At 43.3% G+C, this 18,683-nt stretch overlaps 1 protein-coding gene across 1 annotated transcript; it reads right to left on the bottom strand.

The window, feature by feature from the left end:
• Window positions 1-1,465: 1,465 nt before the first annotated feature.
• On the bottom strand, window positions 1,466-15,861 carry mtpn (myotrophin). The gene is made up of 4 exons (XM_012823555.3): window positions 15,423-15,861; window positions 9,791-9,904; window positions 8,166-8,249; window positions 1,466-2,937 (listed from the first exon to the last, which is right to left on the bottom strand). Exons 1-4 carry the CDS (start codon window positions 15,492-15,494, stop codon window positions 2,851-2,853), a joined length of 357 nt encoding a protein of 118 aa, XP_012679009.1. The 5' UTR covers window positions 15,495-15,861; the 3' UTR covers window positions 1,466-2,850.
• Between the last annotated feature and the right edge of the window lie 2,822 nt (window positions 15,862-18,683).

Below are 18,683 nucleotides of genomic sequence, written 5' to 3' on the forward strand. Positions count from 1 at the left end.
TTTAAATGTCTCGTTTTGTCTGGAAACGATACAGGAAGCATGATGGGCTCATTGTTACTGGACCTCTGAAGCAGAATCACGGGTCATTGTGATACACCTTGTATGTTGTAGAATACACGCTTCCTGCTTTTGAAAAGAGTTCAAAAAGGGTGTTAAAGAACTCAAAGTAGTCAAGTTCTGACTCGTGACCAGTGTTGATTGTTGACAGTTTTTCCACAGGTCATGACCCTAAAGGTAATACACATTTATGCACATGCTACAGGACAAATAAAAATCACTGCGGTGGAGGTTGGGTTTAATCCATTATTCATTAGGTCACGCAATAAAGAAAAAGGTGATGCAAGCAGTTCATAAGGTGCTTTCACGACCACTGAGGGATCTCCGCAAATCTGATATTTTAATGATTTGTTATGGGAGGCTAAATGTCAAACCTAAGAAACAAACAAATAAACAAATAAATAAATAAATAAATAAATAAATAAATAAAAGATCAGGCCACAGCCTCTTACTCAGGCAGACTCCCAAGCACTGAGGAAGTACAACTCTCTCAAAAGGTTCATTACACCATCAAATCCCCTTGAATCTGACACGATCTGAAAAATCTGCCGATAACAAATTGTCTTTCTCCCGTCACGCTGATGGACAGGTACCGACGTGCCGTTTGCCTGCACGCTGAAGGCACGCCTATAGAGTGAGTACACATGCAACGCGAGGGGTTGAAGGGAGAAGGAATAAACAAGGGAAACGCACTTTGTACACAAACCTCTTGAGATCAAGCCAACAGTAGACATCATGCAATCTGAGAGATGAGTGACCTCACTGAAGTCACCGGAAAAGGCTCCTTAGAGAAAAATCTTACCACTCGGCAGCCATTTTGGTAACGGCTCAGGACAGCTATTTTGGACATACAAGATCAGTCTCCTATCTGAATGGGGAGAGACCCATAACTCTGCAAAGTATATCCTATAGCTCAGTGTCCTCTCTGACTACCACCAAAGGTAGAAGCACACTTGAGACTATCGAAGAAAAACAGTAAGGATTAACATGCAAGAGCACTAGACGCTATAACGATACTTTCAATGCATTGCAAATCCAGACAGCATAATCAGGAATCGATGGTTGTGAGCTTGCTTGTTTTTTATTTAGTGCGCAGTGGCACGCACAGCTCAGAACACAAGGGGCTGCCGAAGACACAGAGTTGACTGAATTTGTCTCCTGTCTGACAGATTCAGCCAATAACGGTAGTCATTATAATTAAGCGTGGGGGATATCTTCTGGCCCCTGGTCTAAGAGTGGGATGGGTGAGTCAGTGTGGGTGAAGAGAGGATTGAGTCGTGAATGCAATTATGCATATGACTTGGGTCGTGAGCGGACTTCTACAGAGTATGTAGTGTGAAACGATGTCTGAAACGTTCATTGCACAGCAGTGTGGTATCCCTGGAAAATGAAGTCAGACGACTCAGTATTTTTGTATTCCTTTTGTCGTTTATTTCAATTCTTTATTCCACATCTTCTCACAATGATGCCAGTTATAAAGTGTTCCAATACATAATCACTATCCGAAAGCAACTGAAAGCATGAAAGCAGCCACTGTTGTCCTTTTTTCGTTTTTGTTGATATTTTTTTCTTTTGTAAGAGCTTCGTAGCAGAAGCAGTACTGGCATGCAGTAAAGCCAGCAGGAGACTTAATCAAACTCTGAGTGTGAGGAATCAAACCCATGGCAAAAACCCATTAAGTAATGTGCCCATCAATCTCAACTACTATACATCATGATTGCAGTAACAAGGTATTAAGGAAAAGCAAAAGAAAACAAAAACAAAATAACACTTGCAACTTATAACTGCTACTCTGTCCAAAAGAGCTACTGTGAAAGGTGTAGGTGAGATGAACATAGATTTTCACAGATATTTTTTATTTTTTTTTGCACCTTTTTGTTCAATTGCAAGTGTTAATTACAAACCAACGTTTTCGACGGCAAGTGGTTGTAAATTGGTCAATAGTTGAAAATTATTTGAATGTTACCTGTGTGTCTTGGTCTTAGTGTGATATGTGTTTAAATAGGAGTGTATGGGGTATGTTGTTGGTATGTAGTCAACAGCATTGATCCCAGCCAACCTCCCCACAACTCATAAGGTAAGAATATCCTAGTTTAGAGAGGCTAATATCAGGTAAGGGCAATCCAGCATAGCCAGATGGAGAGGGGCAGCTGCATCAGTGCTTGAAAGCAGTCCTATTTTACAACCGTCTTTTTTTTCCTTTCTTTTTTTTAGATTTCAACCCATTCTTTTTAATGACTATTTTTACGCCTACAATCATATCAGTTACTGTGTGGCCCTACAGTACTTTTTGCGTAGAAAATATATATGTACAGTTTTTCACGCCCAGATTTAGGAAGGTGTTTCTCATAGGTATGAATGGCGTCATTAAGTGCTACTTTCACTTAATTGTTTTACACTAACAATAAAAGTCTGTTATTTCAGTGGTGCGATCTAGGGTTTAGGACTTAAGGCGGACTCCGGAGAAATTGGGAGGTTTGCTCAGTTATTGGTCCTAAAGCGAGGCATGATTTTAAAAACTTTTTGTCCGTCCACTGGATAACTAATTTTAAGAGTTGGGAAAAGGAAAATTCACCCCGCCCTTCCGCCAAAAATAATAATTATCCTATCAAAAAAAAAATATGAGTCATGAAAACCAAACACAACTATCACACAGATGAGCGGTGCTATGACGAGGATTGTTTTTTTTTGCAGGGATGGATGGGGAAGAGGCGTCAGTCCGTCTCGTCTGTCCCGGGGAACCGCCACGTCAGTCCATCCGGTTCTCTGTCCATCTTTCCGTCCAGACTCGCCTCACTTGAGGAGAGCCTTGATTGCTTCGCTCTCGGCCGCTTCAAAGGCACTGAGACCATCTGGCCCTTTCCGCTCCTTGTCAGCTCCCTGCGCAAAGAGAAGACAACAGTGTCCGACACATACGATTACATTCTCACACTAACAGTGTTCCTTTAACAAACGCACACACTCTCTCCCTCTCTCCAACAGTCCTCTGGCTGTGACCTGCAGTAGCAGACTCATCAGTTGCTGCATTTCTTCCTATTGCTTAGTGTCAAGCTTGCAGCATGGCACCACCCCACACCTTGTCAACTTCATTAGCATCTGTCCATCCCAGTTGATTTTTGCTGGTGTATCTACGGCCACAGTTATTTAATTATTAGTTATTTCTAATCTTATTTCTATCTGCACCCACTTGACTGGCTACCAGTGGCAGGTATGTGAGCTTGTTATTATTTGTTATATCATTATTATTATTAGTAGTATGTTACTGTGCCTGCATTTTGTGTGTCAGAATACCTATGGGCCGGTGGACCGTGGACCAGACTATACAAATATATGTAAATGTGATGACTGCCCATAATGAGTCACAAAGGGAAAAAAGAAAGAGGCATGATCAAGGGCATCTAATATAACAGCCAAAAGGCAAGGGGGAAATATCTGTGCACTATGCCAACATTAGCCTCTTGGTTCAGGATTACCATAAAAGTCAGTAAATTAAAATCAGTAAACATCCTCAATTTTTTTTGAACGACTGTCACAGAGATGGATGGATTAAAGGATGGATTCAAGAAAGAAAGAAAAACACAAAGAAAAGAAACTGAAAGAAAGAAACAAAGAAACCACTACAGACAGCGAGTGAAGAGAAAGAGAAGGCAGAGGCCCTGACCTATTTTTGACGCCAGGGCTAGAACTTGGTACCAGGCAGGCAGTGGAGCGAAGAGCTGGGAACAAGGATATCCACACAAGGGTACCAGCTCCCCTCATACAACACCCACCTATAATTGGAGATCGGGGTGAGAATGTGATCAGGCCACGCTACTGAAATGGGGGCGGATGAAAGGGCCGGGCTTTAGCCTTGTAAACAGCGCCCGATGTTAGGAAACTAGGTTTTGGGGCCAAGCTGGGGATTATTGCAGTTTGTACCGAGATCCTGCATTTGGTCATCCACTGATGCACTTCAGGGAGGGATTAACAAAAGATTTTTAGCCAGTCCAGCGGGCAGCTTTGGCAAACAACTAAGGCAGCTATGCAGTCCTCTCAGCAACTCTGTCAGCCATCGGCAAGACATGATCTGGTTTGGGCAACACTGTTCAGAGCTTCTGCAGGTTACCTTCCCTCTGATTTGCTTCTGGCTGGTGCCTACAAGCAGATCACAGCCATGACTTATTTCGCAACAACATACTCCTTTCTCTTGTTCTACTTGGATCAAGGGCTGGCACACAAAAGGCTGTTAGAGCCGATTTCACCTTGGTTAGGTGCTATCCTTCTTCCCCAAGCACTCTCAATTTCCCTTCTCAAGGTATAAGCAAGAGCAGCTTCCAACTCATGCCTCATGACATCAGAGATAGAGCCCTTTTAGCGCCCACACACGCAAACCCTTGCTGAGACTGAACATGTGTGAACTACCAGCTCATCTGTCTCGTTATAAACCACGGGTGGTAGAGGTGTACGAGCGTCGGGGTGTAAAGGGGGCTTGTGCTCTTGCCGGAACAGGGCTGTCATGGCCACTGCATGCCCAAAGGTAAGGCAGGTCAAGAGGGACATTCTCAACAAGCTGTCAAGCGGCGACTCTGAGGGCACTAATGAACTCATCCAAATCCACTCGTCTCTGTGGTGTGGCACATGAACTCTGCTTCCACGCCCACTTCTCACTACATAGGCGAGTTGCAGGCAACACAGGAGAGCCCTGAATGCCAGGCAGGTTGTTGCTGCCAGAGGTGTCCATTAAGTCTTCATTAGGCTGTTATTGAGTGGAAAGGAGAGACTCTCCATGTATAATCTGTCAGCCGGGGCCAGCGAGCACCCCCTCCTACCTCCCCAGAGAACATTCCTGTGAGTGAGTGAAGCTTACGGGAGTCTATTGACCCACAGGCTTCACCTGAGAGCTGGTGGCTGTCGGCAGACATATTTTACATGGCATTGCTTACGGGAAAGCAGAGAGGGACTGGGGATCGATCCTCAAAAAAAACAAAGAAAGGAAGTAAGGAAGAGGAAGGTAAAAAAAAAAAGAAGTAGGGGAACGTAAAGGGTGAAAAAGAGAAATAACCTGTGACGGTACAAACACCAGTGAAAGACCAACAGCTTGCATCGGCTATGTTGTCACTGGGGCCAAACATTGCTGTAGTCAGGGATTCTTTCCCAGACGGATCCAAGGTCTTTAGCTAAGATCCAAAGAAGTGAGGTTTTTGTTGAAGGTAAAATAAACCCTCCAGGATCTTTATACTAAGACTGCAAATCTGTCCAGATACAACAAAGGTTCATGAGATCTATTGTAGAGTAACATGGTATATTTACGAAAGAGAAGTCTTGCAACAACAGCAGTTACAGCATTTTGCCCACCTTCTGCACAACACTTCTGTGTTGAATATGATGTGCAAGAGTCTATATATAGAAAAGAGGAAATAGCTGTCTGCTACACGGTCCTAAAAACTGGCTTCCTGTTAGGCTGGGCCGACCATTTACTCTAACTGATAAACGTCATTACACACCCACAAACTGATATGGTCCGAGCCCTTTTTGCACGCCTTGAAAATAACTGTAGTGTTAGCCAAGCCGTAGCGGAAATTCAGTAATCTTACAGGAGACTGAATATTCTCAACACACGCTCCTACAGAACAATGTATGTTTAGGACTAATGAGAGCAGAAATGCATCAAGGGAGACCAACTCATTTGGTCAACCTTCTGTGACGTGCCCTTGTATACCTACACACAAAAAATGGTAAAGAAATGCTATATGGAGTGTATAGCCACGGCACCAATGTGCTCCTACATTAAAAGCTCAGCCATGGCCTGTTCACCGCTGGCCTAGTTCTCAAAGCGTCAAACTGTGAGCACATCTTTGAGCACATCTTCACGTCCTGCCACAACGACAGAGATCACACTGAAGGGTTAAACAAGGCATCCATTATTTAACACCAACCAGAAGGGCTGCTTGCCAAAGGAGCAGAGTCAGTGCAGGGGTCCTGATGTGCACCTGAGACCTTCATCCATCCGAAAGTTTGGAAAACTCATTTCATCCCAAATGTATTAGCCAAATATTACCTTCATTGCTGAAACAGTTTTTAGATACCGCTGTTCTGCAGAAAATGTGCCATGGCAAATATTACCTTTCCACCAGTGATGAATTAAAGCACAGCGCCTGGAAAATGTCAAACGCATGTGCTGTAGACTAATGACTGTGGAGGTGGAGGTCCGGGTCAAAGCCAGCAAAAGCTCACTGGGCCGATGGGTGATTCTGACCTTTCTCGTCTTAAGCTACCGCAACTCTCCACCTAGTGAACATACGACTCTTTCGCCATGGCCCCTCGTCTCCTCCTTAATCCCTTCACTCAGCCTCTCTCCTCCGTTTTCACCTCGGGTGAATTAATGACCGACACCACATTTTCTAATATCCGACTTTATCCGCCAGAGCGCTTCCAATTTCAACCGTGGGCGTAGGCCAGCTATGAGGCTCACTTGCCTGCACGTAACGGGGGGAGCAAGATAACAATCCACAGATCAGGCACTGGGGATCAACATCGTACAATTGGATGTGGTTCCTCATGGAGACAATCTCTTAAAGTGTACTAGGTCTTCATTTGGTCTTACAAGGTTTTCTGCACTAAAAACCTATGACATTCTTTAAACATAGGCAAGAGACACCTGGACGCCATTTTAATGAAGCTGCTCACCCACGATATTTCAAGATCAAAACCATGGACATCAAGACACTCGCCCAATGCATTACAGGTCTGTGGGCAATGTTAGTCTAGATCTGGAATTCAGAAGAAGCCCCTGTCTTATCACGTGTAGAGACTGTTCCTCAGTAAGCAACACTACCTTTGCCATTACAAACATCACCAAACACACCTGCCTGCCTGCCTGTTTATGATCGCAGCTTGAGATTTCAATGCTTTGTTGATCCAGTGCAGTGCCAGATTAGAGAAGCCAAAAAGAGGTATTTAACATGTTAGCAGGCCCAAGGAGACCTCTTTCTTGGTCATGTGATTTCAGCTTCTGCGTGAAAGCCTGGGGCATTTCTTCTTTAACAATTCTTTTACATCAGGTCTTCTTTCTTTCACCATATATTCCCCAAGACAAAATATCTTATCAAGTGACCACAGACTACACAGGCTGTCAGTATGATGACTGAAGAATCTGTCATTTATATGGAGCAATTTCAAAGACAAAAAACACCCAGCCAAACATGGGAGTTATATGGAGTAATATAAAAGACTGCAACTGACAAGAATTCACACATAAGGTGTCCGAAAAGGCTCTGGCCACAAAACATTTCTTTGCAGGGTGGATCGCATTTTATTTCTCCTCATAGCTCCAAATATCCAAGTTACTGCGCGTGTGTGTGTGTGTGTGTGTGTGTGTGTGTGTGTGTGTGTGTGTGTGCCTGTGTGTGTGTGTGTGCCTGTAGACCACTGCAGATCCAGGTATGGCACAGTTCGTTTCATCAGGACACAATGTAAAAAGTAGCAGGTGAAACTTTATATCGAGACACCTCAGATAATGCAGCCCACAAACTCTTGGGCTCAGCATTACATCTCTGGCAGTGAAACCATCAGTGTGGAGGGGGGGGGGGGGGGGGGGGGACACATCACACACAGCCTCAGGCATGCAGGAGAGAGATGACCAGCTAACATCAAGTCAGGAGAGTGTGTGCCAGAAGCCAGAAAGCAGAGGGAGGGGGAGAGACCTGTAGAGGGAAAGCTGGCAGTAGCTGGGAGCATACAAAAATAACAAACAAAGGAGCTCTACACTCCACTCTGGGAACATTCCAGAAGCCTCCCGCTTGCTAACACAGACAGAAAAGGTGTATGTAAAAATGAGGCAGAGAGAATGCATGTGACAGAGAGAGAGAGAGAAAGTGGAGAGGGGGGGGGGGGATTTGAGAAGCAAACAGGACTTTTTTGTATGAAGCCTCTTTCATCCCTCATCTGCAAAGACAGCTAACCCTGAATATAACCCTTGTATATAAGCACTCTACATGCTTTCCCCTCTCTGTGACCAGAACCTTTCTGTGTGCTTGTGTGTGGTATTAGTGGGTCTCTCTTATTTGAGTGAGTGTTTTAGCTTGTTGAGGGAATGTAAGTGTGTCTATGATGCAGCTTCAATTCCATACCTTTTCCAGAAGGATTTTGACACAAGAGAGATGACCCTCATAAGTGGCAGAGAGCAAAGGAGTGATGCCATGCTTGTCTGCAGCCTAAAGGGAGAAAGAAAAATAGCTTTAACCAAACAAGCAAATAAAGAACCAGGACAATAACAATACACATTAACTTCACTTTAATGAAAAGGAGGACTCTATGGGTTATTCTGACCTTCTACACAAGGGTGCGGCCATTTCTATCCTTCCTCTCAAGAAGAGTGGAGGCAAGCCACCCCCCCACCCCTTTCCCTCCTCTGCTTATCTCAGCGATGAATTACCCAGGGAGAGGTGTGGATTTATCAGGCCATTTCAGAGAGCGGCACTCCTTATCTGTTTGCGTGTGTGGGATGGGATTGCAAGAAGCAAGCACTCACAAAACACTTTATTTAGAAAAGGAGGTTGATGTGTGTGTGTGTGTGTGTGTGTGTGTGTCTGGGGGGGGGGGGGGGGGGGGGGCGGGTCCTCAAAGCTCTCCCAGACCAGAAGACTTATTCCACATATGACCACATACTGATGAACAGGGAGTTGGTGATGCAGGGGGACATTTAGATGGGGAAGAGAAAGGGGACGTCGAACAAGGGTTAGTAAAGGACCAAAAGTCGTAACGGAGTATTAGACAAAGAGCAGAGAGACCAAACAGAAACAGACCAAGCGACAGAAATGAGACAGAAGAGGAAGGAGGGAACGTGAGATGAGCACAGAAACCGATGGTCTCACTCACACAGGCACAAATCCTCAGGCAAGGGTGGGAAAGTAACAGAGCAAGTTTCCCCAATCCATCCAACGGCCACCCCCCTATCCCCCAAAAAGCAGCCAGATCGTGTCCAGGCAGGGGACAAGCCCGCAGAACTGCTCAACCTGTTTGCATGCGTGGGTTTTTTCGGCAAGGTAGCTGCAACACAGGGGGCGAACAGGGCGCAAGGTGCTTATCAGTGATCTCCCTGCAGCAAAAGTGGGAGGAGAATCTCAAATGCTATCTGCGAGATTAGTGGTAAATAGCAATTGTAAAAGCCACTTCCCCCGCTGGTATGGAAATGATTTTGTGTGTCGATAGTCTCTGTGGGAATACTGGTTCCACTGTGGGGGCTGAGAGTAACTGGACACCTCTTCATGGTGACATAGCTTTATAGCCTTCATTGATTAGAGTAGATCAGGGGTATCCTGGCATATCCACAGAGGACTGGTGTGACAGAATGTTTTCCGTCAAAGCCCGGCAGCAGCCAACCTGACCATGCTCATTAATCATGTGATTTGAGTCTTCACAACTGATTAACTCATCAGGTGTGCTCCTGCATAGTAAGAACAAAAATCCTCAGCCACAAGGGCCACCTGAAGTGTGAGACTTGACTTGTGAAGAGAGAGAGAACACTTTGCTGGGGAGAGAAACACGCCTTAAGCTCTCGGTCACTTCCAAAAGCTTGTAAAAATCACAGAGGCCCTGCCTGAGTGAATGTGGGACAGACTGCAGGCAGGCAGGCACAAATAGGAAGCCTTTTGTTAGCTTGTTGCCACACACCTGGCTAGCAGGCAAAGCAGATGCAAATGGGCAGGGTGGGAAATGGCAACAGGGTTGGGGTGATAGAACAGAGGGCTCTTACGTTGACGTCGGCTCCCCTGGAGAGGAGAAACTCGACCACATCTGCGTGGCCACAGTCGGTGGCGTAGTGCAGAGGCTTTCTCCCGCCCTCCAGAGTCCGGTTTACATCCTCGTCCTACGGAAACACATGAACACACACATGGTTGTTTTAGTTTAAGAGGGTCACTGAACACATTCAAAAAACACCGTAAAGTCCAAAAGTCACCGTATAAATCAACACATTCACCCGACAGACAGACACACACACATTTGCAAACAATAATCACTCTGTGCCAGAGACACCCGTCCTCCAACTTCCCTGCTGTGGTTTTATTGGGGCCTCGTACTGATCACATCTCAACAGTGCAGCCACGAGAGAAAAGCCAGACTCACACTTTCTCTTCTGACTGCACTTGGCCCTGACAAAGGCGGCCCCAAGTACTCGCCTGCATGTTTGAAAGCTTGAAATGACTGCAATAACATTTCACATAGGAGCCACTGGGCAAGAGAAGTGACAAAAAAAGAGAAAATAAATAATAAATAAATAAACAAACAAACAAACTGATTCAACCCTCCAAAACTTATTAGAATTCTGTAGGCCAAATCTACCCAACAGTAGGGGTGGGCGATATGACTAAAATCTTCTATCACGGTATATGTAATTTTATATCACGGTTACGGTATATATCACGGTTTATTATACGTAGGGTGACCAGATTTGGGTTTTTGAAAAAGTGGACACTTCAGCGGTGGCGAAATGTGTCCACAGACATTTATTTATTGACCCTTAAGAACACTAAAGTGCAGAAACAATACTGCCTCAATAGGCTATTGGCCTAAGCAATAGTGGCCAGTATCCATTGAATCTTTAAATAGTCAAATAAAAGCAAAGTGTACCGTATTTTCCGGACTATAAGCCGCTACTTTTTTCCCACGCTTTGAACCTCGCGGCTTAAACAACGATGCGGCTAATTTATGGATTATGATACCTGTGACTGTATACAGTGGCTTTGTGTTTACGGTGGCTTTGTGGAGCTAGGATGCTAGCATGGATGCAGCCGCATGGATGCTTAGCTCCACGCGATTTCTCAGTATCTCTCAATAACTTAACTAATGTCAAAATAACCACAGTCTACCAGCGTAGACAGAACACAACTCAAAACACTTTAGAAAATAAAATAAAAGTCTACAACAATACAAATCCAGTCTTCAAGTTCTTTAGCTCACTGGTTCCAAACTAGCGTCTGTCTTCAATCTAACGTTCTAGCTTCTGATTGACTCTTGCGACTGTGCGCTCTTAAAGCAACAGCGCACTTATCTAACTGGCAAAACTAACTATTGTATTAGTTTTGATATTCATTTTAGCCTGTGTAAAGTTAATTTGTTTCAATGTTGCGGTAGGCACCTGCGGCTTATAGACATGTGCGGCTTATTTATGTTAAAAATAATTATTTTTAAAAAATTTAGTGCGTGAGGCTTATATTCAGGTGCGCTCAATAGTCCGGAAATTACGGTATGTAAAAAAAAAAAAGAAAAAGGAAAAATCTTTCTGTGGCATTTAGTCCAGTGCTTATGTTTCAGTGGTTCTATTAATGTACTTTCAGAAGATAACTCAAGTGTTAAAACTTTCTTTCCAATGTGTGTCCATATGTTAACGCAATAATGATGAGATATTTTCTTTATATGGCCACATATTAAAATAAAAAAAATTAAGAAGTTGGCCATTACACATAGACATATATACATAGACGCTCCATTGACCGCCTCAGCCCGTTGCTGCGACGTGCTAACGTGATGACGAGGTGATGACTGGTCTGTAAACAGACGCAAGTAAATCATGGAGCTGCAGTTTTTCTGGATAAAAAGCACTATAGATAGCGTTTATATTTCTCAACCGATTTCACTGAGTCGTTTTTATATTCAAGGGTTTATGATCTACGTGGAGTACCAAAAAAAATATTACTAAGAATCTCGTTGGTTTGGCCGTAATCGCCGTTGACATACATACATGTATATGATAATCGCTGCTAGACGCTCACTGTTCTTGTGCTCTCACAGCTCATTCACTTTGAAATACTGAAAAATAAATGCCTACACTAGACACTTTTCAGTCCATATTTTTCAGTATATTGAATCTTGCCTAACAGTCGAGGATTACTCAACAAGTAGGCATGACAGTCCTTGCAGGTTATGTGCTTAAAAATTGTACTGGGTATCGTATTATACGGCTCTTCAGAATGTTCAAAAAAGTTCCGTTGATTTGAATGGGCCACCCCAACGTTCGCAGGTCTGTAATTTCTTTATTTTCACTGGTGCGAAAATGTAATGACCGCTGACCATCTTTCATATCATTCCGCAAGTAGTCGGTCATTTAACGTAACAGGAAGTAATGGGTTGCTACGCAACACCTGAAACTTTAGAGTTCTATTTTATTTCTCAGCAGAAATCACAAAACGGCTACACAATCGTTAAAGAGGTATTTTTGGAGGAATGTCTATTGTTTTGGCGAGTTACTGTATAATAAGAGGGATGAAGTATAGTTCGGAGGTCATTATCTAAAAATAAATCGATTGGATTTCAAAATAAGAGTATACCGCGGTTGAAACGGTATGGCCAAATCTCTCCTGGTAGACACATTTCTACCGTTGCACGGTATATACCGTCATACCGCCCAGCCCTACCCAACAGTTATCAAATTCTGAACATACATCCCCGAGGCAGGCAGCTTAAGTGTGTTAACAGATCACCAAAAGCCCATGGCTGCAAATAAATAAATAAATAAATAAATAAATAAATAAATAAATAAATAAATAAAGCGTTGTGGTCACACCACTTCGCTTTTTGTTCGTGATGCTTCACTAGTGTGCGTGCGTGCGTGCTTGCGCGTGTGTGTATATATATCTCATAGATAGATAAATAGGACATATTGGACAAACTTTTTTTGGTGACTGGGAGTAAAATATATATATTTACCTACTTTCCCAAATGTTTCTAGATATGGATCTTACAACAAACCAACATATTGTTAAGAATTCTCATCTCTCAAATGGCACATGGAACCGTGTCCACTGCTGTGTGTGTGTGTGTGTGTGTGTGTGTGTGTGTGTGTGTGTGTGTGTGTGTGTGTGAGAGAGAGAGTGAGTACTGATGATGACAAGGGATGTGTGCTATCTGGATCTTATTACATGGAGCTGTGGTGTAATCTTGTGACACTAGATACATGGGGTGACAGATGAGGCAGATCAATACCAGAGCCTCAACCCCCTGTGCTGGTCATCAAGAGATATGCTAAAATCCCACGGTCCCCTGGAGTGCAGGCGTAAGGGGGGGGGGGGGGGGGGGGGGGTGGATGCCTGGTGCAAGGCCATGTCTAGCTTTCCTGAGTGGGGAACAGATCCAGATTATACCCTGTCCACATGACAACAGAGTGTTCATCCGCATCCATAAATGAATGCCCCCACAGCCATGAACAGCATTAACAATATCTCTGTGGTGTCAGTGACGACAAATGACTGTCCTCCAAATAACTGCTCTATTGCGTGTTAAGTGTGGGTCAGTCTTGGGGCGAGTGAATTCAAGCCCATGCCTGTAGGCGCATGCTTTGACTCAAGGGTAATGTTTAATTCCTGAATGGAGGGTCAGGGTCAGCCTCCACAGGCCTCGACATCGTCCTTGACTGTAGACGTCCTGAAATGTCATTTATCCTTGCATATGTAGAAACACATGTGGACATAGGCTATGTACGAGAAAATAAAATGCATTTATATATGCATGTACTACTAGCACGCACACATCCAAAAAAAGGAATCAATTGCATGAAATATTACAACAGTAATCAGTATTTTCATATCATACAATTATCTGAGGTTAACAAATTATCTTTAAACCATCATCATCCATAGCTGTAACCTCATAACCATGGCATAAAGACACATCACTCAGAGACCAATGCCACTACCGCTTACCCAATTACCATATATCCTTTGGAATGTCAAGGTGAGCTACAAGATCTTGCACCTTCCCTCTTCTGATCAAACGATTATCTTAAGGGCCCCACACTTAAGGGGTCACATTTCAACCATGATGTAGCTTAACTTATGGAGCCTGCACCCATAATGTAGTGAACCTAATGTTTTACTATGGTGAACTTATTAAGAAAAAGACTTGTGGAATGATTGCATAATTTTGTAATTCACTTACATAACGTTCAAAACACTTCCCATAACCAGATTACTGCCTCCCTTCTGCATTAAGAAACATTCAGCTCAGGAAATAAGAGGATGTAAGATGCTGGCTGACAAAGACAATGTCTCATTCATCAAACCACCATTCTGCAGTTGTCTTTTCTGCCATGGCATATTAGGAGGGCTGGGCCCTCATAACCAAAATATAGGCCTTCCTGCAGTAGGCCAGCACCTGGCCACACTCTGCTTAGCAACTGGCCTTTAAGTAATGTAACTTAGTACTAGGCTGATTATTATAAAAGTTCAAGACGAATGTCATCACAGACGCTGATGTCTGATGGCACCTTCAAGCACAAATGTCCCGCGTTTAGCTACTACTTGTCCGCCAAAGCTATCGACAGAGGAGTAACATTACATGCCAAAGATGTCGTGGGTGTGGACTGCAGACTGCTAATCGGCTACCTGTGACCAGCGCGTGGCTGTGTTGAGAAGCTCAGGCCGTTCGTACTTTAAATATATTGAATATATACCAGAACTTACTTTACCAACCATTCTAGCAAGCTATTGGTACTTATGGATCCAACAGTAGCAACGTTACCGTTCTTTGCACATCGCTCCTGAACCCACGCCCACCTAACGACATTGGTTAACGTTAGCTTGCTAGCTAGCAGTCTTCCCTAACATTAGATGCATGACATCCGAGTCAAGGCCAATGGGCCTGAAGAACTTAACGTAGCACAAAAAAGCAACGTCAGGCCGAAAAATATGTCGTTACCAAATTTGGATTTTACGGGGTAATATTAAACCTGTTAGCATAAGTGCCTGACGACAACTTCTGCATTTCCAGCAGTCGGAGACTGGTATGCTATGCTGGTATGCTATGCTAGGATGCTAATTTAGCGACAGTTCCTGTTAAACATTTTGTTAGCGGTCGCTTCAAAGACTATTCTTAATGCAGACATTAAGGTTACATTCTGCAGTATCTTCCTCTCAATGATGATGGACACATTTTCACTCAGACACATCCATAACTTTTGGGGTTAACCTAGTAAGCAATGCTTGGGGTTGCTAACGACAGCAGCTATTCCTGTCAAACTCCTCGGAACTATGATGGTGTGTTTCAAGGTGCAACAAGCTGTTTGATGCCTCAGAGAAGTGAACATCATACAGCAAGACAGCTACCAAACAAGCTTGCCAGGTACATTTGTATCGCCCCAGAGAGAACAATTAACACCATCAACAACTCACAACATTAGTTCAGATAAGGACCGAATCATAAAAGATAACCAGCGTGTGCAGACGTATGAGTTCATTTTTAGCTAACATAGCTAGCTGAAAGGAAAGCTAGCAGGCGTCAAGCTTGTACCGAATGTTCGAGTCAATCTGTGGCGAGGCTGGCTAGCCGGCTAAAGTCCTTTCTTTGGCCAGTTAACGTTCTCATCGTTAGCAAAGTTTTAACGCCAGTCTTACCTTCACCAACAGATTTTTGACTTCATCCAAGTCTCCATTTTTCAAGGCCCACATCAGCTCCTTATCCCCCATTCTCGTAATGTCTCGGTTTCCTTTGCTTTTGGAAAAATGCAGCTGTCCACTTAACGTTAGCCCGCGAGCTAACTTGTAGCTATTAGTCTAAAGATTTGCTTACTGTACCAAAAAGTCACTTTTTATTTTGCCCTTGTTAACCAGGAGCAGAGAAACTCTAACGCTAAAAACTCTTGTACCCAAGGAATTGTTGTAATTTGCCACAAGCGAATGAACAAACGTTCAAAATGCTGAAAAGAAAAGTTTCAAAGAGATGAGACAGGGGATCCGCCTTTGCACTAGCCTCAAAGACGATATCAACTTCCGTTACCGTTTCAAAGTAAAAGTCTGTGAGAAATGTCCTGGTAAGTAAGCAATTGAAAGCATGAAAAAACATCACCACCAACAGCCCAGTAGACACTGCTAAAAGCTTGCTAAAAAGCTAACCAGCGTCTTTTGGCGATATTGTTGGTGATGTCAAGCTGTGAGTGCTTTTCACACATTTTGATGGGGTGTTCCGACCCGAACCATAGAACTACACATTGTTTGATGACCAGATGCAAACGCAACGGCATAACCGGTTCATGTGCTGGGCCGGTATAAGAACGCATCCGTGTTCCTATTTCTGACATTTAAAAACCAAATGACCAATGAAAATATGGGCCATTATCTCAATTACGTGCGATGCCGGCCAAAGGGTCAAAATGCTGTGCAGTGCAACACAAAGCAGGACACCTGGTTACCCTAAACCTAACATAGTGCGTCACCGACGGGTGGGTTTATCTGTCCTTACATCAAAATTAATTTAAAGATGATACCAAAAGTAGTTGCTCGTAAAAAAATATATACCTTAAATTATTGCTACATACTCTCACCTTTCTAACAGGCTTTGACGTTTCCACTCATCGCAGTCCCCATTCATCTCACTGATACCTCATGTAGGCCTACCCCCACTTCCTACAGTGAGAAAAAATATTTGATGTTCTCCCCATTCGCAGTTAAATATGGCAGATGACAAAGCTGCTTGTGGCACTGTTGTTACATGAAATAAGCACTCCAGAGGAGAAAAGGCAATCCGGCCAGAGGGCGAATGGGACTATGAAAGTCGCCATTTGGGGAAAAAAATTCTACATGGCTCTGCACTGAGAATAACAATGAAGGTAATAAAATCACCCCCACCCACACAACCCAAATCAGCACCTTCTCTGGGAGCCTGGAGTCACTCTAAGCCCACAAGAAATACTGCTTGGAGACAGCTGGGTTGTGGACATACTAGGTACCCATTGACACAGTTTATATGATTACGATAAATTGTCACTAGAGGACAGGAATGGGGTGTGCTGAAGAGATCCCAGGCATCGCAGCTTAGGTATGCCTGATGAGCATGATCATTTGTAACACAAGATTCATGCCCTTCCATGTTTATGCATGAAAGCACGTAGAGGCCTGAAAAGTATACTATTTATTGGTTTTATACATGCTTGCTTCTTATGCAAATGAAATTAATGCTGTAGGCGGGCAAATTCACTTATGGAAGAAAACCGAGATTCGTCTCATTTCCTCTAGTCTCTGATTTTAGAGTACAGCAAAGCAATTGCACAGAAACATGTAATTTCGTCCTATATTTAATTTTATATTTAAAGCAAATTCTGAGTATCAAAGCCGACTCAAGCAGATACATTGAGGCTCTTACACAGGGAACGACTAGTTAGATGTATCTGAATAACTGACAAGGTTATTATACTTTATTAGCAAAGAGTACATTACTTATTCTGGTCTCAAGATGCTGCAGAGATCTTGAAGTATGGGATGTCTGCTGCAGATGATACAAACCACAGTTAAGCTGAATGATGAGGCCTTGCACGTACATTTTTCTTTTTCAGCAAAACAATGCCTCAGCATCAGAAAATAACCTTATTTAATCTGAATGAAAACCTTAGGCTTCATCTAAAAGAAAATGAATGTATTCTCTGTATCAACATTCATTGCTACGGCCATAATGCATGGATGTAATATTTCTTTTTATGCTGCGATCCTTGGGTACGGTATAAATCATCACTATAATCAGCCTTTTATTTCTCTGTTAGATATCTTTTTCCCCCAGCTGTCTTGTCCTGTGACCATCCAGCATAAAACCCTGCTTCCTCATCATACAGCCAAGACTGAGCAGCTTGACATCTTATTAATTTTTTGATGTTTTGTTCAAAGACCATGCCAAAAACGTTTGCACTTGTTTGCAGCACCTGTGTCTTTGGCCATTGCCGGGCTACTCATTCTTATTGGGTCTGGCTGTAATTAAAAGTGAAAGGGTACATTTTAAAATGTGCCTCAGAGCTTGGTTGGTAAAGTTTGAACGCCTTTCATGCGCATCCAGGGGTGGTGTAATGAAATTGGCTCAATTTCTCTTTATCAGATAGCGCAGCTTCTCACCTGTCAGCAGCAGGAAATCAAGCCCCCTTCCACATCAACTAGTCTTCATCCTCTCCTTTCCTCCTCATCCTCTTTCTCCAGATGTTCATTCTCACTCTTACGACAATGCCCTCATGATTCCATGACTTCCAGGCTGAAAAAAAATCCTTTAGAAACCCGTTCACTCTTTTCATGGTCCATCAGATAGCGAGCAGCTGACAGATAATCCACATTAGACATGATGGTGTAATTCATCTCAATCAGTTTGTCATGGAGCTGTCACTTGTTACCCAGCCGGGATTACTGATGCATAAATGTAATGTGATCTAACACGTATGTTCATGCTCTTGTTGTATCTAAAACAATACATGTAAATCAAATCAGTCCAGGACCACAGAGTTAGTGCATCTATGCACACAAGGAGATGGTTAAATATGTTCATGTCGGAACATAATTTCACTGTTCATGCACACCATTAATGTAATGTAGTTTGATCATTTTTTCTCATCTGGTGCCTAGGTTTATAGGTAGCATTTTAAAATGTCATGGAGGAAATGACCTGAGTGGCTTCCACATGTGTGAATCCATATATTGCAGTAATAGTAATTTTATGGCCTTCATAGTTACCTGATGATTTTATATTAAGGAGGACATGCCAGAAGCTCTTGGTGCCGCCACTCTGCAATGTTTGTGCCTGTACAGATACTCCTGGTTTCACATTGGCAAAGGTTGCTCGAGTAACCTTCAAGGGCGACGTAAAATGATTGCTTTCAACTTTCAGACAGAGAAAACTTATATATA

The sequence above is a fragment of the Clupea harengus genome, chromosome 16 (assembly GCF_900700415.2).
Source record: "Clupea harengus chromosome 16, Ch_v2.0.2, whole genome shotgun sequence".
Lineage (NCBI taxonomy): Eukaryota > Metazoa > Chordata > Actinopteri > Clupeiformes > Clupeidae > Clupea > Clupea harengus.

Bases quoted from the DNA above. Each gene is read 5' to 3' on its own strand.
- mtpn (XM_012823555.3), bottom strand. From the start codon at position 15,494: ATGGGGGATAAGGAGCTGATGTGGGCCTTGAAAAATGGAGACTTGGAT. The intron at 9,905-15,422 runs GTAAGACTGGCG...GTGTTTCCGTAG, and splicing joins TCAAAAATCTGTTGGTGAAG to GACGAGGATGTAAACCGGAC. The intron at 2,938-8,165 runs GTATGGAATTGA...CTCTTTGCGCAG, and splicing joins TCAAAATCCTTCTGGAAAAG to GGAGCTGACAAGGAGCGGAA.